At 41.5% G+C, this 23572-nt stretch overlaps 1 protein-coding gene across 12 annotated transcripts in view; it reads left to right on the top strand.

Moving 5' to 3' along the window:
- Positions 1-23572, top strand: part of fat3a (FAT atypical cadherin 3a) — a 226858-nt gene that overhangs the window by 97762 nt on the left and 105524 nt on the right. For 6 of the 12 annotated variants that reach the window (XM_037119836.1, XM_037119872.1, XM_037119845.1 and 3 more), the window contains exons 5-9: positions 3005-3319; positions 5120-5330; positions 9283-9351; positions 13444-13583; positions 22659-22934. In XM_037119836.1, coding sequence (XP_036975731.1) covers positions 3005-3319; positions 5120-5330; positions 9283-9351; positions 13444-13583; positions 22659-22934 — 1011 coding nt within the window. Of the gene's footprint in view, positions 1-3004; positions 3320-5119; positions 5396-7051; positions 11705-13443; positions 13584-22658; positions 22935-23572 lie in introns of those variants that run through there. The other 6 variants (XM_037119880.1, XM_037119863.1, XM_037119854.1 and 3 more) reach the window with 4 other exon arrangements.

Raw genomic sequence — 23572 nt, 5'->3', positions numbered from 1 at the left:
TTTCTCTTGTTGTGCATTTGACAAACTGATGAAACGTTAGGAGTGTGGATGAGAGAGAGATGTGGTTGAAGTCACCTGTGATGATAATGAAGGCTGGATGTTTTGTCTGAAGTGGCATGGTCACAGCGTGGATGATGTCACACACGGCTTTGGCGTTGCCAGATGGTGGAGTGTAGACAGTTATGGCAATGACACTTGTAAACTTCTGTGGCAAATAATGTGGACAAAGTCCGATGGCGAAGAGCTCGATGTCTATGTTATGCTGCAGAAGCACGGAAATGTGCCCGAGGTGACACCACCTGTTGTTCATGAGCGCGATGAGCCCTCCTCCTTTCTTCTTGCTGCTAGCGGTGTTGAGGTCTAGAATTTACATCTGGTATGCCACATTTCTGTGAAACACACGATAGTGGACTCTCTGTACTCCCTCCTGGCATCCTGGCAAGCGCTTCCAGTTCATCCATCTTATTTGCCAAGGACCTTATGTTTCCAGTAATAACTGCAGGGATGCAGGAGTTAAACTTCAAGCTCTTTCTTTTCCATTTAACCCCCCGCTCTGCACTGTGGGTCTCTCCCTGGCTAAAAGGGTTTTGGGTCTCAAGGTGATCAGCTGGAGAGACCAAAGGACAAAAAACAGAACCAGGAGATATCCAAACTGCCTTCTGCTATGATAGGCTGCCACTGGCACAGTGCCATCTTTTAAGATGGTGCCATATATATCTGTAAATATATGGATAATGCCCCCAGTCTCCAATGCAAGGAAATGCAGTTCTTTACATAGGGATGGAAATTGATAGCCATGGGTGAAAGGCTAATTTGGTTTGTTTATCACCACCCCCTTAACTACAGGGATTAGAATAGGACCAATAATTTCTGCTAGTAAGCATCATGTTAGCTAAGCTAAATCTGGAGGCAAATTCCAGACTGAAATATTATGGAGGGGAGGAGTTTTGCCGACCCATCAGATATCACAGAGATATTCCCATAGAAATTAATGGACTTGCAGTTGATTTGCCTCCATACACATATGCTTGTGGAAACAAAGTGTCAGTCTGCAAGTCTGGAGGGTGGAGATTCCAATGGAGCCACAATGAGTGCCATGAGTGCCATACTAAGTGTCAGGTATTGAGGCAGGTACTGTTCAAATGGGCTTTGCATCTGACCAATGTAACTGCACTCACCCCCTCCTCCTTGCTGCCTTAATAGCTGGGCCACTAGAGGTTGCTTCGTAACAAGAAATGTAAATATGGGTTATGACAAATTTGAATTGACAACATATTATGTTTGTCAATCAACAAATCATGAATTAATCAATAATGATAAAAAAACAATCTTTATATCATTTGTGTTAGGCTAGTTTATAAAACAAAGAAGCTCATTTACCAAGCCTGCCCATGTTAATCTTTACACAAAGCAAAAAAAAAAAAAAAAAAGTAGGCTGCAATTAGCGATGACCGGGCCCTCGCAACACGCACGTCTGGCTGTAGCACTGTCGGAGGGCACACTCACCTGTTACTTTCATGTCATGTTGTTGTGTTTGATGTGGAGAAAACGTCGTAATGGAGCACATCAAAGCGCCCACTAGGCTAAGCTTTTGATGACTTTTCATATGCGAGGAAGTGGGTCAAAATGGCGACAGAAGTCAAAATCGCTGACTTCCTGTTGGACCGAGGGTATGAATCCAAATAGCTTTTCTGTGCGTCTGGTCACGATAAATGTATACCAAATTTTGCACATTTATATACACGTAGGAAGTGTGATTGATTGATATGAGCCTTACTTCCTTTGTCTAGTGGGTGGGACTATGGATATGACACCGTATTGATGAATGAACTTATTCAGGGTGACACCCTCTACATGTGTGAGAAATTCGGTGTAGATGGGAAATTGTATGTTGAAATTATAAGAACTTGCTTATGGCAACCACACCATGATTTCCACCAGGTAAGATTTTTAGGCAAAAGCTTTTGCTAAATTTTAATCTTCAAGGTCTTAGGATGAGAATGTGAAGTCTGAGGTGTAAAATCTGTTGGAGGAGTTCGTTAAAGTACGAGACATAGAAATGTTTCAAAATGGCAGTAAAAATCAAAAAGGCCGCCGATTTAGTATTGATGCATAGACACATTCAGGGGGACACCCTCTACATGGTGTGAGCAATTTAGTGTAGATGGGAAATTGTGTGTTTTATAGAAAGCATCAAAATGGAGCGCACCACCACACCTACCAGGTATGATGTAGGCGAAAGCTTTTGATAACTTCTCATGTTCAAGGTCTGAGGATGATACTGAGTGAATGGGAAGTCTGTGGTCTTAAATCTGTAGGAGGAGTTTGTTAAAGTACGAGGGGAGAAATGCATCAAAATGGCATCATAAATCAAAGTTGAAATAATGATTGCCTGACACCTACTTTGACTTAAAGGTTTTAGATTTGGCAGAAATGGAATACAATATTGAAAAGTAAGTTTAAATCAGTGTATAATAACCCAAAAATAAGAAGTGTTGTGTTTTCATTACCTTACATAAGGAGTGGGTCCTCCTCCACAGAGCTTGCCATGATGTACTGCCATACTTCTACAGTAGCCCAGAATGGACAAACATGGCTCTAGTGTGAGGGCCTTTCAAGTCTCATGTGGCCACCAGAAATGACTGGGTTGGAAGATGAAGAAAAACAGGGAGTAGCTGTTGTTTCCTGCCAAGAAATTTGTATTGTGAAAAGTTTGAAATCAGAATCGATGGCATAAAATAAAAGGCTTTAGACTTTAGACTTTCATTTCTCCCACATCGGGGAAATTCACTTGTAACATTAGCAGGTAGACAGAGATACAGACATACAATAACTACAAGACTTAAAATACTAAGAAATATGTAAAAAAAAATGAATAAGAGAGAAAAGAGAAAATATAGAAAGTATATAAGTTAAAGAAGAACACGTGAATGCACCATGAATTGGAACACATATTGTGTGTATGTTTTTTAGATGAACCACTCATTCTGTTCTGCACCTGCAGGTGTTGGTGTCTGATGGCGGCCCTAGTCCCAGGCAGAGTACAGTATGGGTGATGGTTCAGGTCCTAGATGAAAATGACAACAAGCCCACATTTCCTGAGAAGGTCTACCAGGTCAAACTTCCAGAGAGAGAGCGGAGAAAGAAGGGGGAGCCCATCTATCGAGTGTTCGCTTATGACCGGGATGACGGGCCAAACAGCGACCTCTCCTACAGCATCGTGGATGGCAATGAGGATGGGAAGTTCTTCATTGACCCAAAGACTGCAGTTGTATCTTCACGCAAGGCTTTCAGTGCTGGAAGCTACGACATCCTGACTGTATGCAAGCCTCCATCAATTTTTAAGCATGTCTGCCAATCAATTTTTAAGACATTTGTAATTATTTGAATTCAAAGTCTTACTCTGTGTTCCACACAATTCAGAAAAAAATTACTGACCCACCAGAACAAGTTCAATTGACCACTCAAAATCCGAATTCCTTCATGAATTCCTTCTAAACTCAGGGCAAATCCATCTACCCTGTGTGGAGATGATAAGATTGGAGGTTGTAAGCTTGGAATTTCAAGTAGGAAAACCAGACCTTCAACTTTGAATAAAACACAGCATAAATCAGTGGATGGATGTTGTGCTTAAATCTTAATCTGAAATGGCTCAATTCATAGGATAAACCGGCCGGATGCCCAACATCAGACTTCTACCTTTATTAGGATATGATGTTTTCTGTTAATCTGGTAACAGGATGAAAATCTTGATAGCTCTGTCAAAGTTATTTCTGTTTTATAGGATGATCAATTTTGAATTATTTGAATACGTTTTAATACATGACAGGTAATTTTTTTTTCCGCAGGGCTAGGGCCCCAGACAACAGGTGTACTGAAAACTGCAGGTTTACTGATTGAAGGTTTAGATTCATTTATTTGAGAATTATTTTGGTAATATAATCAACTGAACCACGGCATCAAGACTAGAAGAGTAAACTTAGTAGAGTATTTGGGGGCAAACTGAAGCGTTTGTTGGTCACTAATTGCTAGTTAAAAGGAGTAAAGTTTCAGTAGTCTATACAGTATCAAACAGGGCAGTCAATTAAATCTTTTTTTTTTTCAAAACACTTTAGTCACCACAACCACGAGTGGTCCTTTTATGTCTGGTTGAGTGAATCATTTCTGTAAGGTGCAAATAGACAACCTTTACAAATTTCCCCCCTGCTAGTATTTCCCTGTGGTATTAGTGTTTGTGCCACTGTCGCAAATACAGCATTAGCACTATGGCTACTGCTAGCAGCCTTTCTACTGTCCAAAGCAAAGAACAACTGTAAGAATCCCAGTTTGATCCAGAAACCCTCATCACAGAGCTTGGGAGGCAGAATAAAACAACTAGTTGTATTAATTATTAGTGAGGTTTTAAAACTTTCTGATCTAGAAGAAAGAATGTTGGTTTTGGACCATCTCAAGTCCTGGTGGTAGAAGGCAACACATATCAACAGGGGAACAGACACTGACACAACACTGGAGTGTTCGCAATCAGAATCAGCCTGTAGTTTCACTTATGTTTTACCTTAGTTTCAATCATTCTTCACCCTCATTGCCTCCTTAATCAACAAGGTTCTTTTTCTTTTGCAGTGTTGTTTACATAGTTATTCTAGTTGTTTCCATGTTACCTGAGGATAGTGGCCAGGGAGAACACTGTACCTTAGTGTTTTGGTTACACAATTTCAGATGCACTTTTTTGTGCCATAGATTGCTCTTAGAAAGCAAAATGAAGAGGGAACCAATCAATGCAAATCTGGTGTCATTTTGCTGTAGCCATTACACAGTGCTATCAATATTTACTTTAGAATGATAAGTGGGAGCAAAAAGTTGTTTATTGCTAGTTTACGGTGATTTATTAATTGTCATTAATTAATGTCAGAATCCAATTTCAAAACATTAATCATTATTTCGGTTTCATACTTATATATTGAATATTCCTAAATATTTAAATTCAATTATGACAGAACAAACCCAGGACCAGGTAGTATGACAGTTTTCAATTATTTTTTTCCCTGTTCTTTTCATTATCTTTCCCTTTTCATTATCTTTTCCCTATTTTACAATCTAACTTGTGTGCTTCACTCTTTAGATCAAAGCAATGGACAATGGACGTCCTCAAAAGTCCTCCACAGCTCGCCTACACATAGAGTGGATCCGTCGACCCCCTCCCTTGACCCTGCCTCTGCTCTTCGATGAGCCACTCTACAATTTCACCATCATGGAGAATGACAAGGTGGCTGAAATTGTGGGTGTGGTGTCACTGCAGCAGAGCTCCACCTCCTTGTGGTTTGACATCACAGGTAAAATCCGCCTATAGGTGAGGACGATCCTGTGCTAGCCAGAGGAGGGCTTTTTGTAGTGTGAGGTAGGGTGTGCCCAGACTCATTGCATGGTGTGTGTATGGCTGACAGTGTTGGTGTAATATGGTGTAATATGCAGCTTAGGTACTTTGGCCTTGCTGCATGATCCGCTATGCTCTGCCCATCTCAGTCACAATGGTGGCAGCTTCTCCAGGTCTATATGCCCTCTAGAGTAATGATAATAGTTAAAGTTAATAGGCAGTTGTAAGAGGATTGATTTAGATTAAGGCAAGATAAAAAACAAACTTCATCATCATATTTGATATGTTGAGGGACTTTCCTATCCTTTCCTGCCGGAAAATGTCCCAGTTTGTTCCATGTGATATCCCTTTCCAGCATTGCTGCTCGCAGCTTTCTCAAGAGCTACCACACACTCGACACTGACTGCTTAGGTTTATTAAGTCTTTACCATTAGCTGACACGTTGTTGTTTCTAACTAGTGCCATTTAAAGATGACTCTCTTCATATGGCTCTGGGCAAAACATACTTTAGGGGCTCCTTCTTGGTTGAAGCAGTTTATCCAGCTAGCCAAACAATCAAATATGATCATAAAGACTCTTACTCCAGAATTCAAATGGTTGCCTCTGTTCTGCGGAAACATGCTCCCTCATCCGTCAGCACCCACCAGTTGCATTTTGAGAGCAGCACAGACAGCTGGAGTTGCAAGTTCGGGGAGTTCCCTTGGTGATTACAGAATCACGCGCAATTGCAATTATACATGAATGCTAGCTTAATAACTTACAAGGTGAATAATTATATTCCACAATCAAATAAATGAATAAAGACTTCTGAATATTAGAAAAAATGCATGGATATGGCCTTCAGTAGCTTCAGTATACAGCATAACGTCCTTCCACAATGCGGAGGAGCAGAGGATGAGAGCAACCAGCAGCACTGGCTATGTGCTCCTCTACTAAAATGGAAGTGAAACTTGTATGGCCTGGTCATAAAAGGGCAACACAAAATAGAATTGTATGTAGGTCTTTATTGCCAGACTGAACTTACAAAATACACAGGAACAGTGTTAATGCTGCAAGTTGAGGATTTCAAGATAATAACAGGTGTTTTAGTACAGGATGGTTGTCTTGACTTAGACTGATAATAATGGTGCACGAAAACCGCTCATTAACAGATATGCACCTTTAAAGTGGACTGTCTGACCAACTACACAATAGTGACCAAAATTAACTTAATAGACAATTCCTAAATACTATAGACAGTACTACAAACAATAGACAATGCTATAAGCAACAGTAATGGCTTGTGTCTAAACAATGAATACAAAAATACAGTCCAAATAACTGACAAAAACTGATTCAGTTATCTCGGAACTTCAGCAAATTGCATTACAGAAGTGGAAATGTACTGTGCATTTATGAACACAATAATGTAAACTATACAGAGCAAATATTTTTACATGACTCCAAAAGAAACTTCATCAAAAATTGATGAATTCACTTTGGCTCCAGTGTGTAGCCTGCACACGAAGACACACATGTGGAACCCAACACAGAATATCTCCTCTCTAAATTTGGCAAAAGCATATAAAATACACACATTTCCTTGAGACAGTTAGCATACAGCACAGTACACTTGGATTTTCACTCACAAGTGTAATAAATCACCACTTATGCTTCTGTGCTGTTTTCTCTTTCCCTCAGCGTGGTGGAGAGATGACATTCAACACATTGTAATGATCTACATAAATCGGCAAGAATACAAAACCATCAATCATCATACTCGTTCAGCAAACTTAAACATCACCTCATCTGCTGAAGCTGTTGACTATTTCACTGTTACATTAATGTTTCCCAGGATATTTTCATTTATATGAACAAAGATACACATCTCTGTGGTCCAAAGTTTTGCGGTCATTTTTTTTTTTTTTTTTCTTAAAGTGAAAGTGTCATCTCAGCAAGAAGTAGCAGCTTTTACAGTAAAAATGCCTCAAGTTGAAAAAAAATAAAAAAAAAAATAAACTCAGTTATTAGTCTCTTGTTCAATTGCCTGCACTTAGGTCTAGACTAAAGCCGCATTGTCACTCTGCCAAAGTGGCAGTATTAAACTGAAAAATCTAGAGCAGATTGATTTATTTCTGAGGATTAGTCATATAGAGGCCATGACACTGTTTTCATTATTGAATAATCTAAAGCCTCATCCATCATTTATTCTAATGAGTATTTGTCCTCTATCAATTCAACAAATAATTCTCCACCAAATAAATATTAAAAAAATGCAGTTAAGATAATTGCTGGCAGTTGTATTTTTTTTTAAAGGAAAATAATTGAAATGATTAGGCAACTACAACAGTCTCAGTAAGTTTATGCCATTTCCTCACTTGTTAAACTATGTAGCAGTTAAAGTAAACATAAGTATATAAATATACATATATATACATATATATATATAAATTACTTTTCACATAGAGGCAACATTTAGATATATTTGGAGTCTATATATACATTTGTATATGTATGTATGTGTTGTATGTATGTGTGTGTGTTTAAATGTATATATGAAGTGAAAAGTGTATGAATAATAAAACAATAAGCAACTGTTAGAATGGTTCAAATATTGCAGCTATGCATCTAATGGTGCTATCTTAGAGGGGTAAAGATCTGTCAGTAAACTAATGCAGTACCATTATTTATGCAGGTACATGCAGCTACCATAGTGGAGAGGTCAAGATCTACTAAATGTTTTCTTATATTGTCAACACTTCCCATCCACTGCATTTCCTTTTGTTCCAAGCAATACACACTTACATATGAAGTCTACTGGATGAATGGTTCTCAAGTTTTTAGAGGGAAATGCATACATACAAACAGATACATTCGTCTAATTTTGTTTTTTTTTCATAAATTTTTGCTTGAAGGAGGTACTGTACACTCTCAATAAGAGCATTTTAAAGCCAGTTTTACATTGCCCTATAAGTGTGATATACCCAGCATGGAACGCTCAAATTAATCACTTTTAGCCACTTGGCAGGCTTAACAGGATAATGTCATGCCTGGTGCACTGAATTGCATTTTTGTGCATTTTGTGTGGTGACAATTCTAATGTGACTCAATAATATTAATTATCAGTACTTTATTTACTTTACTTTACTTTATATCTAGATTGACAGATCCCCAGCTTCGATACATGAACTGTGGGCTCCAGTAAGCCCAAACTAGATGGACAACAGCAACTAGAATGGCTGACGGTTCCATGAATGCACCATCCATCTTTCCTTTTGTTGTATCTGGCCAGTGACAGTCAATGTTCACCAAACTGGAGATACCTTCTGGCTCTTCCATCTGGCTCGCCATACGTTTTCCGCTTCTTCTCTCTTTTTCTGGCATTTTTTTTTTCTTTCTCTGTCTGACATTCTTTCTCACTTCATTTATAATTTGTTGGTGTGTATAGATCCATTCTCTGGAAGCTCACCTATTACAGTCATAATAAGTGTAAAACAAATAAAACAATCACAAGGTATTGTTAAAATGTGTTCATATAGCAAATAGCGTGCAACAGTATAAAAACGATCTAAGTCTAACAGATACAGTACAAGTACAGATACATACAAGTACAGTTTTTTATACTATGAAGAAGAAGTTCATATGCATACTAGTAAAAGATATCAACACATTGGTATAAAAACTTGCTAGATATAAACCAAAATGACTCAAAATTAATATTTTAGTAGACTACACCCCATGGCTCAGGATTATTCAAATAATTTGTCATAGGTTCTGAAGCAGTCCCTTACTAGTCTCATTAGTCTATATCCTCTTCTCCTTTGTTCATCACATTATTCTCCTGTCCTCCTTGTTTACTTCCTTTGGTCCCTTATATCTGTTCTGCCTCACCCTCTCTCTCCTTTCTCTCCTCAATGCTTCATGCCTGGAAGGTCCCAGGTCTTTCCGTGAGATGTTCTATATTCTGCAGAGTGCTTGTGGCAGGAACTGTTCCTCAGAAGGTATCTAGTTTACAACTTCCACTACTCCACTTTGCTGTCTATTTCATTTCCTTTCTTTCTCGTTGTCCCCATTGTTGACGCTCATCATTCACCCCTGTGCTGTTGGCATTACGGTGAGTTGTTGGTTGGAGTTGGGTCAAGGGGAATAAACTGTATAGCAGCTCAGTATGAGTGTACATTTGTCAATTTGTATGTGTGAGTGTGTGTTTCACATTAGTACTACTTTTCATCATAGGTTAAGCGTAAGTCTTTTTATCTGCTCCCATGGCAACCACCCTGGGGTTACCCTGGTGACAGCTCTTACTAATGACCTGCTGTTAGCAGCACCTGTGCACTGTAGGAGATACACTACTTAATAATAAAGGTAATTAATCACTAGTGAATAATTATACACTTGTGAATGGGGCACCACCTCTGTTGTTTTATCTATTTGACTAATCCAAAGGAAATTAGTCAAATCCGACTGGTCAAGTGTAGCTTGAACAGTTCAAATCAATTTCAAATCAATTTATTCAGTTTCAAAATCTATATTCAATCTCATATTCTGAAGCAGTGATTTCCAGATTTCAGTTCCAGACAATGACAAAGTGTTATATATGTTTATTAACTAAGTAATTCAGGGTAAAATAAATGAAATGATAATTTTAGATGAACAACAACAGATTACAGAAAATGTAATGACTGTAATGAGTAAAGAAATAAAGTTAGATGACCATTGGTAGATGGTGAAGTTAAAGCATCCTGTTTTTATATATTGAATATTACGGGAGTAAATTTTAATGCTAACTAATGCTAATCTCAATTTTCTTAATTGTATAAGATAAAAGTCAGAACTTTCGACACCAACTCATTCTCAAGTGTGTGGATCCAGCTGTATGAAGATGTTCAGCCTGCTTTGTCTGGGAGTCAGGAGGCCCTGAAGTTTTGGTTCCTCAAGTGTTCTGGGTTGGACCACGGGCTCGGCGCATCGGTCCAATAGCCAGAGAGAAGGCTGGTTCTCTGTTGAGGAACTCTTGGTCCAAAGCCCAGCAGGATGTCCGCATTGGGAGTGCTGGAGGCAGAGCCGGTCTCGGCTAGGAGCACACAGAGTCTCTTTTTAGTGTGAGACCATTTGTACGGCTTCTGAAGGATACTGTTACGGCAATGTTCTTCATCAAATGATCATCAAGTAGTCCTGAGAAAGACTTTACCTTTGTGGTTTCGAATGGTGCCTCTCAAGTTCTGAACTAATTCAACTTCTTCTGGATCAGTCTGTGATACTTTAACGATATATTATAAATAAAAAAAAGAAAAGAAAAAAAAGAAGAAACTTTGTTCTGTTAAAAACTTTGATAAAAGTGAAGCACTTAAAGTGTAGTTCTTCAGTTTGGTTTTCTTAGAGCTTGTCGCAAAATAAAAATAAAGATTACACTTTAAAAATAAAATAAAAGCAAGAGAAGAATCGATAGATGAGTGAGAAGAAATGGAGTGAGAGTGAGAGAGGAGCAGAGAAGAGCAGAGAGCATGTCCCTTTTATTGACCTGCAGCAGAACCAAAAGGGGGCCGGCTGACAGCGTCACTCCTTCTGTCATATGAGTTTTATATGGAGGTATTATTGGTGCAAAAGTTTAGTTTAACTAAACTGCTGTTTATTTTCGAAATCGTGTTTAACTTTCCCAGAACTTCACCATTTCTAAAAGTGGAATTTTGTCTATGTGAAAAGAATTCAACATGATTAAGATCACTTATCATTCAAAAAGAGTTAAAATGTGATTAAACATAAAAACACACTTCAACATACAATATACAGTAGAACCAAGGACTTATACATATAACTTCTAGTCCTATCTTAACAAAACATATCAGAAACATTTTACTGGTAAATAACAGAAATATTGAACATAAAGAATGTTCTGAGATTTGGTCCCACTCACCAAGGCTCACCGAGAGGGCTGGTTTCTCCCTGACCTCAAACTCATTAAGCAATAAAACTTTATCGTGGCTTAACAATAACATAGAGAAACCTGGAAAGCATCAGTTTTATGGATATATCCTACAGTTTCATTATAAATTTGAATTAAGGAGGCAAGATTCTAGTTTAATAGTTATTCAGAACTTATTGGAGCTTGGATGAGTATAGAGCCTGCAGTGGGATTGGAATGTCACAGACACAGGATCAACCATCATAAATAGCGATTTGACAGGTGGGACAGGGGAGGGGGAAAACTCAGGATGAGTCTCCCCCACTGGACAACGTATACTGTTTCAAAGACAGAGAGACGAAGACATGAGACAAGAGGTGAGAGGGGCTGTTGGGACCCACAGATGAAGTCATTCATTGTGGATTTCAAAATGGACTCTGAACCTAACTCAGTTTCCCAGAATTCCCCATTCTTCACACCTAGGTGCAGAATTCAAGTTTGAGCTACTATTGGTCAGGGTGACAGACCGCCTGCTGATCAGGCAGTCAAAACCCCAGAGCATACATTGTTCTCTCTCTCTCACTCGACACCCTCTGCTTCTTAAAATTACTGTCTTTTCCCTTCTTCAAGGGTGGTGCCCTGAGGTGATCTAATGCAAATTGGGTCATATTATTTATCATAATGAATAATTATCCCAAATAATCATTAATTATTATTGATAGCCCAATTTAACCTAAATTTACCTTTTATTGTTGCATATACACTCCTTAACCAGGCCTTGTGTAATGTGAGGCCTAACAGGGGCTCTCAGGCCCATATGCTGAGAAATAAGTCAATTTGGGTGAGAGATAATTACAGCTGAAACAGGACGTCTGTTAGATGCACAGACTAGAGTACAAATTCCTACAACACATACTCCTGATGCAATGGACAAATGCATTTATATAACACTTTTTACTCATGCAAAGATATCACACACTATTTTTCCTACTCATGAGCTAAGTCTTGCCATCCTGTTGCTAATGCCTTTTAGCATAGGCGAGGGCCTCAACTAGTCTCCATTGGACTTTTTATAGAACTCTCCATATGTGCATAGCTGGCCAATCAGTACAAAACTGCTGTCTGCCAGGGTCAATAGGTAGAGGACCTGCAGTCAAGATAACCAGGGTTATCAACCAGGACAATCCTGTAACCTTCATTCTTTCTAACACAGGCCCTGCCTTCTACTGGAGTCTTCTGGTAGAGTGGTTATGGTTCAAAGAATAGGTTTGTTCAAGATCAGCTAGGCTTGTTCAACATCAGCCACTCAACTAATTATTTTTTTTAATTAGTTGTGGGTTGGCAGTTATGTGAAGTCCAGTCCTGCATTGTGGTTTGTTTCCAGATTGAAGATCCCACACTGGTTTTCCCTTCAAAATATCATCAGTGAGCTCAGATGATCCTTTTGCCGTAAGATACAAGGTTCACCTTTTAATCATTTCACAACAAAAGGTTATACAACAAAATGCAAATAGTAGTCCCTTCTACACTCAAAACAAAATATGCATAAATTAATAAATAATAAAATGTCTTAAAAAACTGTTCTGCTCTGTCGTCTGGTGGTACAGCAGCACGTCCATTTTATTTTCCTGTGACAGGACATTAGCCAGATGTAGGCAGGGTTGTGGAACAAAGTGGGTTTGCTTAGCTCTTGTTCCAGCTCTCTCCCTTCTTCCCTACCTAGTTGTGGTGTTATTTGGTCTGCCAAGATGGTCATTATTTGACACTTCCCTGTGCTTCCTTTGTCAATGCTGATGATTATATTTCAGTATACGGTGTACAGTTTATAATAATAATAATTTTAACAAGTTAATGCAAAAATGTAGTGCTGTGGCTGCTCGCATGGCAAATGCTCATGCTTCGTTGTGCTGCTGTGATCTTGTGCAAGAGTGTGTGGAGCTAATATGTCTGTGTGTGTGGGTGTGTGTGTGTCTCCAGTCATGTCCTGTACTTGCTCAATTCACTAACAGACAGTACACAAACATATGCACATGGCAGGACATTTCTGAACATGGTTGAATGTTTGAAACAGTGTATGTGTGTCTGTGTGTGTTTGTAGGCTATTGTGTATTCATCATAATAGAGTTTGTCTGTTATATTGACACTGGGTGCACCCCCTTCTCCTGTTTGACCTCCCTCCTCTCCTGATCAGGTGGGAACACCGACAGTGTGTTTGATGTAGAGAAAGCTGTGGGTACCATCATAATTGCCAAGCCTCTAGATGCTGAACAGCATTCCTTCTACAACCTGACGGTGCAAGCCACAGATGGGAGCAACACTGCATACACACAGGTACAACATAACCGTTATTTCACTAACTGTTTACTATTTGGTGGTAAACAGTTATAGGTGACCTTACTAACTAACTGTTTATGAACTTCAAATGCTTGCCAACAGTTAAAGTTGTTAGGTTAGGTTACTGTTGTACTGTTTTGTGTTCTTTTGAAAGGTTATAAGCTGTCAGAGGATCTTCTGGCACTAATCTGTAAGAGTTTGAACAAAATTAATTCTCACATGCAGAAATAAGGCCACAGTTGACCTATAACTGCCCTTTTAACTGAAACAATGGGTCATCAAAGAGTCTTACATGGTCCAAATTCAAATTTGACAAGAACATAATCGTCAAGACTGTGTGATGACAAATGAATGGACTCAAATGCACAACTCGACACATAGTTCAGGTTAAAGGAAAGGAAAGGTAAATACTACAAGACAGTACCCCCACCTCTAGGGACAGCACCTGACATCATAGGCTGGTCAGGATGGTGGCAGAGAATGTCCACAATTAGCCTAGGGTCCATAATGTTACTGGTGGAAACCCAGGACCTCTCTTCCAGGCCATATCCCTCCCCGTCCCCTAAGTACTGGTGACCACAACTACGTCGACAAAATGCCAAAAGCAGCTTCACCGTATAAACTGTGCCACCATCAAAGAACTTAGGGGGGTGGTGGGTGTCTGGAGACTGGGACCAGGAAACACTCTTCCACTGGCTTGACCCTGGCCACATGAAATGTTGGGTGCACTCTCAGGGACCTGGGAAGCCTGAGATGCACAGCCACCGGGTCGACCACCCTGGAGATAGGGAACGGACCCCCAAAGCGAGGAGCCAACTTGCGGGCTTCCACTATCGAGGGAAGGTCCTTGGAGGACAGCCACACTTTTTGCCCAGGTCTATGGGAAGAGGCCGGAGTCTCCCGGTGGTCCCGGTGGTCCCGGCGGTCCTGGCGGTCTTGGCGGTCCCGGCGGTTCTCTTGGTTCCTGGCCAAACTTCTAAGCAAGACAAGAGACCAGACGGGCCCCATATCAGATACGGTGACAGCGACGGATGAGGGCCTGGGCTGAAGGGACTCTGACCTCTCCCTCCAGGACTGGACACAGTGGCAGCTGGTAACTGTAGGAACACTGGAAAGGGCAACTTAGGAGAGCAACAGAATGAACCATCTCAGAAAATCTATCCACCACTGTCAGGATGGTCAGGTTACCTTCTAAGGGGGTCAACCCTATAATGTAGTCCAGGGAGATGTCAAGACCAGTGGTGAAGGGGCACCGGAAAAAGGACAAAGGATCCCCGAGAGAATGGCGAGAGACTTTGTTCCACACACACAGGAAAGGTGGACAACTACTCCCAGTGTGCCACAGTGGCACGGTACAGTTACAAAGTTGTAACAAAAATTGTAAAAAAACAAACAAAACAAAACAAAAAAAAAACAGAAGGAGAAGAGACAAAATCTTCCTCCACTCTCTTAACTTGGATTAACCTACAAAATGGAGTACGTGAGCAGCCTATCATCGCAGAATGGACTTCAGGAGATTTGCAATTGGATCCAGAGATAACAGAGTACAAGTATGATTAACCTTTATACCAAACAATGGTGGATTATAATTTGAACATTGGAGTTCTTTCGCTCACTCTGATGGTATGAAGTTTGGACTTCGAAGAAATTTGGGGACCTCAGGCAGGGTTGTGAATGGCCTGAAGGACTTCGGCTTTCAGCAGCAAGGGAAAGGCATATTGGCCATGGCCTGAAAAGTCTTTTATTTACTGAATTATGTTTTTTATCAATAGGTATTCTTGATAATGATTCATAGGAATTGAGATAGGTTTGAGCTGTATGCTTTGCTCTTGCTAAAACTTTGCAATAAACCTTCAACTATAGTTAAAGTAGAAGTTATGGACATAGATTTTATGTCTCTTTAATGGAAGGAAGAAGTAAGTAATAATTGTGCAAAGGTTAGTCCAGCAACAATTTGTCTACCAACAAATGGAAATTTTTCAAAAAGCCCCTGAAATACAACTTAGCACCCTACCAAGTGCACAGATCATTTAGTAGAGATCTAAATACACAACTAGTGAGCACATAGGGTCATATATATATATATATATATATATATATATATGGGCAGCTGTAGCTCAGCGGGTAGAGCAGGTCGACTAGAGGTCGACGAGTTCAAATCCTGGCTCAGGGCAAGGCTGAGCTGCATGTCGAAGTGTCTTTGAGCAAGATACTGAACCCCACATTGCTCATCAGTGAGGGCCCTGCGATGAGCTGGCGACTTGTCCAGGGAGTACCCTGCCCTCGCCCTGAGACAAGGCTGGGATTGGCTCCAGCAGCAACACCCCGTGACCCATGGAAAGGGATAAGCGGTTACGGATAATGATATGACATGACATGACACATATATATAGATAGATAGATAGATAGATAGATAGATAGATAGATAGATAGATAGATATCTAGCACCAGGCCCCGATATGATCCATACATACTGGCTGAAGAAGCTAACTGCACTCCATGAATGCCTAGCAGCACAGATGAACCAGCTGCTGAGGGAATGGACCCACCCAGAGTGCCTAACCCAGGGCAGGACAGTCCCAATTATGAAGGACCCCCAGAAGGGACCCATCCCATCCAACGACTAGCCAATTACCTTTCTCTGCACAACATGGAAGGCCCTGTCAGTCATCATTGCGGCAAATATGAGTAAGCATGTGGCTCAATACATGAGGAAGGCACAGAAAGGAATTGGCAGTAACACCAGAGGAGCCAAGCACCAGCTACTGGTTGATAGAAAAGTCGCCCGAGACTGTAAGAAGAGACAGACCAACCTGTGCACTGTCTGGATTGACTACAAGAATGCCTACAACTCAATGCCGCACACATGGATACTGGAATGTCTGGAACTGTATAAGATCAACAGGAGCCTAAGGGCCTTCATCCAGAATGGAAATGTGGAAGACAACCCTAGAGGCCAATTCAAAGCCAATTGCCCAAGTCAACATCAAGTGTGGCATATACCAAGGAGATGTGCTATCACCACTGCTGTTCTGCATAGGCCTGAACCCCCTCAGTCAGATCATCACGAATACTGGGTACGGGTACCGATTCCATTGTAGGACAACAATCAGCCACCTGCTCTACATGGATGACATCAAGCTATATGCCAGGAGTGAGCGAGAAATAGACGCACTGATCCACACCACCAGGATCTACAGCGATGGCATAGGGATATCATTCGGATTGAACAAGTATGGCCGGATGGTCTCAAAGAGAGGCAAGATGATCAGGACTGAGGGGACTGACCCACCGGAGGGCAACACAGGTGATATCCAAGACAGCTACAAGTACCTTGGCATCCCAGAGACTAATGGAAACCATGAAGAGGCCACAAGGAAGTCAACCACAGCCAAATACCTCCAGAGAGTAAGGCAGGTCCTGAAAAGTCAGCTGAATGGTAAGAACGAGATCCAAGCCATCAATATGTACGCACTACCAGTCATCAGATACCCCGCTGGTATCATAAGCTGGCCAAAGGAGGAGACAGAAGCCACAGATCTCAAGACTAGAAAGCTCCTCACCATGCATGGAGGGTTCCACCCCAAGTCCAGCACCCTGAGGCTATACACTAAGTGGAAAGTGGGAGGCCAAGGGCTAGTGAGCGTCAAGGCCACAGTCCAGGATGAAAATTCGTAAAATCGACCCTGATGGATGAACTGCTAAGTGAATGTCTCAGGCAGCAGAACCCTGATGAGAGTGCAGAGGAGGAGGAGCAGACAACCTGGAGGGACAAGCCCCTACATGGCATGTACCACCGTCAGATAGAAGAAGTGGCTGATATCAAGAAATCCTACCAGTGGCTAGAAAATGCTGGACTAACAGACAGCACAGAGGCACTAATCATGGCAGCACAAGAACAGGCCATAAGCACAAGAGCCATAGAGGCCAGGATCTACCAGAGTAGATCAGACCCAAGATGCAGACTGTGCAAAGAAGCCCCTGAGACAGTCCAGCACATAGTAGCATGGTGTAAGATGCTAGCTGGATCAGCGTACATGGAGAGGCACAACCAAGTGGCTGGGATAGTATACAGGAACATCTGCAACCAGTATGGAATAGAAGTACCCAAATCCCAATGGTGGCTGAGAACAACAGGGCCAAGGTTCTGTGGGACTTCTGTGGGCTTCCAGACTGACAAGCAGCTCCTGGCTAACCAACCGGACATAGTGGTGGTGGACAAAGAGCAGAAGAGGGTGGTGGTGATAGATGTGGCGATCCCAGCTGACGCAAACATCAGGAAGAAGGAACACGAGAAACTTGAGAAGTACCAAGGGTTTAAAAGAGAAGCTGGACTGGATGTGGAAGGTCAAGGCTAGTGTGGTCCCCGTGGTAGTGGGGGCACTCGGGGCAGTAACCCCCAAACTGGGAGAGTGGCTCCAACAGATCCCAGGAACAACATCTGAAGCCTTAGTCCAGAAGAGCGCAGTCCTAGGAACAGCCAAGATACTGCGCAGAACCCTCAAACTCCCAGGAGGAGGACCCGAGCTTGAGGATGACACATACCACCCCACCATATTATATATACACTGCTCACAAAAATTAAAGGAGCACTTTAAAGAAACACATTAGATACATCAGATCTCAATATGAAGTTGGATATCTATACAAATAACGACAGGGCAATGTCTTAGGAACAAAAGGATGCCAAGTCTTTTAATGGAAATAAAAGTTTTCAGCCTACAGAGGGCTCAATTGTGTAGACACCCTAAAATCAGAGTGAAATGAAGATGTGGCAGGCTAGTCCATTTTTTCAAAAACTTAATTTCTGCAACTCAAAATGCTTTTCAGTATCTTGTGTGGCCCCCACGAGCTTGTATGCATGCTTGACAACGTCACGGCATGCTCCTAATGAGACGACGGATGGTGTCTTGTGGCATTTCCTCCCAGATCTGTGTGAGGGCATCCCTGAGCTGTTGTACAGTCTGAGGAGCAACCTGGCGGCGCCTAATGGACCGAAACATAATGTCCCACAGATGTTCTATTGGGTTTAAGTCAGGGGATCGTGAAGGCCATTCAATTGTTTCAATTCCTTCATCCTCCAGGTACTGCCTGCATACTCTTGCCACATGAGGCCGGGCATTGTCGTGCATTAGGAGGAAACCAGGACCTACTGCACCAGCGTAGGGTCTGACAATGGGTTGAAGGATTTCATCTCGATACCTTATGGCAGTCAGAGAACCATTTCCTATGCAGTAGAGGTCTGTGTGTCCCTCCATGGATATGCCTCCCCAGACTATCACTGACCCACCACCAAACCTGTCATGCCGTAGAAGGTCCTCAAGCCATCAGCAAGACCGATACCTGCTCCTTTGTGCAAGGCCGAACAGGCTGAGCACTGCTCGTGCCCTACAGAATGACCTCCAGAGGGCCACTGGTGTGAATGTCTCTACCCAAACAATCAGGAACAGACTTCATGAAGGTGGCCTGAGGGCCCGACGTCCTGTAGTGGGCCCTGTGCTCACTGCCCAGCACCGTGGAGCTCGACTTGCCAATTCTGGTGTTCTTCAGCAAATGCCAGTCGAGCTCCACGGTGCTGGGCAGTGAGCACAGGGCCCACTACAGGACGTCGGGCCCCCAGGCCACCTTCATGAAGTCTGTTCCTGATTGTTTGGGTAGAGACATTCACACCAGTGGCCCTCTGGAGGTCATTCTGTAGGGCACGAGCAGTGCTCAGCCTGTTCGGCCTTGCACAAAGGAGCAGGTATCGGTCTTGCTGATGGCTTGAGGACCTTCTACGGCCCTGTCCAGCTCTCCGAGAATAACCACCAGTCTACTGAAATCTCCTCCATGTTCTGGAGATTGTGCTGGGAGACACATTAAACCTTCTTGCTGCAGCACGTGTGGATGTGCCATCCTGGAGAAGTTGGACAACCTGTGCAACTTCTGTAGGGTTAAGGAATCGCCTCATGCTGCCAGTAGAGATAATCACTCAAGCCAAAACCAGCATGAGTGAAAAATCCGCCAAAAAAGATCAAGAGGGAGAAATTTGAAATGACCTCCACATGTAAAACCAGTCCTGTTTTGAGGGTTTTCTAATTGTTGCCACTGTGGTGCACCTGTTGTTAATTCCATGAACACCAATACAGCTGAAAGTGATTAACGATGCCCTCAGCTGCTTAACCAACCAGAAAATTATCAGACAGGTTTAACTGATTTCATGCCAGGCCCAATAAAAAAAGTGTCCCTTTAATTTTTGTGAGCAGTGTATATATATATATATATATATATATATATATATATATATATATATATATATATATATATATATATATATATATATATATATATATATATATATATAATTGTTATCTATTATCTCCTCAGATAATATGTACTTATTACAAGAATGAAACATCCATCCATCCATCATCTGTACACATTATATGTACGCCGCTTAATCCTCTGCAGGGTCGCGGGGAGAATGAAACATTCCAATTCAAATTTTATTTTTTATGAAACTAGTTCCACTGTATGACATATGGATAGGATATTTGAAGAACTGGCCAGTCTATCCATTGTTCTCAAACACAAGTTGTTCTCACAAGTAGGGATGCACCAATACTGATACTGGCATCGGATACTGGGCCAATACTGCACTCATACTCGTAGTCATACTTGCAAAAATTCACAGATGCCACGCACGATGCTACTTTATTGCATTAGGCCTTAAGTTGTATGAAACTGAAGACTGTAATCGGAGGGTGCCTTGTAATCATTTCAGACAGGCAGACCACTGTCCGAGTCGGGACCCGGGCCTATAGTCAATAAATTACTGAAGTATTTTAAATTTTGACAGGGCACTTCTATTTTGACTCGACTACATACTAAACACACTACACCAAACACTACATAACACACTAACCATACACTCCAAACATGCTCAATGTCACAAATCTCTCAACTCTCAAAACTTGCTATCACTGTCATTGTCTCTATCACTGTCGCTGTCACTCTTTTGCCACAGTCCCTCCCACAACTTCCCCCTGTTCCTCAGCAACCAAATCACGTGGTTTGCCATATAATTGTGTGATTGATTGGTGTGGTGCCATTTCCACCAATAGGAAAGGGTGTAGCACAGGTTGTTTTTGCTTGCAACCACTTCCTGATTGCAGACACTTTCGTGAGAAAAGCCCGTTTTGACCGTTTCTTCCTGCACCAAACACAAAGCAAACTTGATGGCAGTGTTTGCGAAAAAGCATGGCGGACATTATTTATCATAAGTCCGGTTTTACTTGATTCACGGAGGCTTTGTCTTGCTGCTGCGTCATGTTAACTTGGTCCGTTGACTCAAGAGATGGGGCATGGGGGTGGGCTCTGCAGTGAACCTGTGTCGTCTGCATGCAAGACACAGCAGTTAACCACTTCTTTATCATCACTACAAGTATGATGACAGAATTGAACAATTTATTGATGACATTAACATCACATAATTGTAACACTGCACATGTTATTTTTTTAATATACTAACATTGTACTAATGCCTTGTACTTTTTACTTGTTCTTCTTACTCTATGTCGTGTGAATAACCAGATGCTGCTGAAATGTTGTTGTACACTGTGCAATGACAATAAAAGGATCCTGATTCTGATTCTGATCTTTCAGGGTTGTTGCGTTACATGAAGGATTTTCTAGGTTTATTCATGTTGAGTATCCCATAGGTGCGGCCACACAGCTGCTACTTATCTGAAAGTATGTGATTTTTAGGCACTTATGGATATGGCAATTTATCGAAACACACGTCATATATGTCAGCATAGATAAAAGCAATTAGGGCAAAGTCCTGACATCATGAAGGTGGGTCTAGACTTGCGCAGTACCTGGAGAGCAACTGCTCTGCAGCGGCCTTGCTCCCGCGATGTGACATCGAATGCGGAGCAGAAACCACTCCCATCCAGGTCGTCATGGACACATTTTAACCAGCATGCATCACGATTTAGGCACAAGGCTGCGTGATCTTGAACTGGCCTAATGCTTGCAGAATTTGTAAATCCTATATGAAATAATTTATTAATGGTATCATTGTAGTCCAAACAAAACCAACGTTGCACACCCTTAAGCCACGCAGCAGCCATGCTCAGCTCAGGGATGGAGATATAACTTCCTTGTGGGGGCTAACAAGTCACCTTCAACTTATTCAACATGCTTAAATGTGAGTCATATTTCAGAAAAGCTACCATTTGTGCTTGTTAAGCTAGCTGCTTGTTAATGAGAGTTAAGAATAATCTAATATGACAACTGTCTGTGAGGGCTGTTGCAAACATTGCTGTTCCTACTAACATTCACAGTGACAGTCACAGTAGTAATTTCTTGGTTTTTTTCCCACATTTTTAGATGTGTAGCCGGTAGTTCTAGTTTGCACTATCCCTACAATGAATAGCCTAATAATAAACCAGTATTTTATTGATTTTAAGAATTGCAGCTGGATTGCATGTCTTCCAAACCTGATAATGTGACTAAACTCATGTTGACAAAAATTTGTTGACACAAAAGAAATGGCAATTGCACATCATTCACATCTACACAGGATACACAGCTAAGTAGTTAGCTTTCTATTATGACCTCATTACTTTTACAGTAATCTAAATATTGTGTTATTAATGCCTGAAAAATAAATTTGGCTGGTGCTGTGCGCGTGCACATACTTCCCTTTTCTGAGTTTGAGCACCTGCCCCTGTCAAATCATGCACTAGTCCCTGCTGGATTTCACTGTAAGAATAGTTTAGTAACATTATATTATATATATTATGTAAAAATGTTACATAATAATTGCTGTATCTGCCCCTTAAGGGCTTAAGTATTTCATCCTCATAGGGACACAAAGGGTTGTTGCACAACTAATCGACCGATTTTGAGAGTTCAGTAACATTTTCATATGTCAGTCCTGTATGTTTTGACTCACAGAGGCAGTATATTTCTGTGTGCTCTCAGGCTCTTGACGAACTACTTCGTGTCAAGCACAGGATAGCATAACTCATTCACTGATGCCTTCTATTAATCACTTTCCTTCCTTTCTCCTTGTCAATGTTCCAGGTTCATGTCACTGTTATGGACAACAATGACAACCCTCCCATCTTCTCCCAACCGACCTACGATGTCACTATATCTGAAGACACGCCACCAGACACTAAGGTGGTCCAGGTCATGGCAACTGACCGTGATGAGCATCACCGGCTGACCTACTCTCTGCAGAGCTCCATTGACCCCAATAGCATGCGACTTTTCAGCATTCACCCCACCCTGGGTACCATCTACACTGCTCAGAGGCTGGACCATGAGGCCTGTGCCCAGCACATCCTTACTGTCATTGTAAGATGATGTCACTCTCTCTGCCAATACTCATGATTATGATATTGTGGCTGTCTTAGGACACCTCAATTTCCACTGAGTGTGTCCAGTCTTTCCTGCATTCCAATAATAGTCTCATCTAAAAATAATTCCATTTCCTTGGTCATTCACCATGCTGATAGTTCCTAGACTGTTAAGAGGAAGCAAGTGCAAGCTGAAATTCATTCTTGTACTATAGAACAGGTGTACCAGAATTCATGGCTGAATGTGTGTGTGTGTCTAGTACTTGTTCCGTTTTCTTATCCATGAGGGCCGCGGGATGTTACTTTTTTCCCCCTAAGGGGTTGTGGGGCCAAATCCTGTTTACTCAATGGGCGAAGGCCAGGGTACACCCTGGATGAGTCGCCAGCTCATTACTGGGTTCAGTATCTTGCTTAAAGTCTGTGTAAAGCAAATTCAGCCATTTTCATCAAAACACATTAAAAAGGTCAGAAATGTATTTCTTTAAAACATGTAAAAAGCATTCAGCCATTTAGAATTTAATTATGGAGCTAGGCTCACAAACTGTGTTTCAGGATTTTTGTGTTCAGGATTTAATGGCTGGGTCAGAAAAAACCCGATCCTGCTGCGGAAGCCGTATAAATACACTCAGTGCATTA

The sequence above is a fragment of the Acanthopagrus latus genome, chromosome 2 (genome assembly GCF_904848185.1).
Source record: "Acanthopagrus latus isolate v.2019 chromosome 2, fAcaLat1.1, whole genome shotgun sequence".
Classification (NCBI taxonomy): Eukaryota; Metazoa; Chordata; class Actinopteri; order Spariformes; family Sparidae; genus Acanthopagrus; species Acanthopagrus latus.
This window is presented reverse-complemented; position numbering and strand designations above follow the sequence as displayed.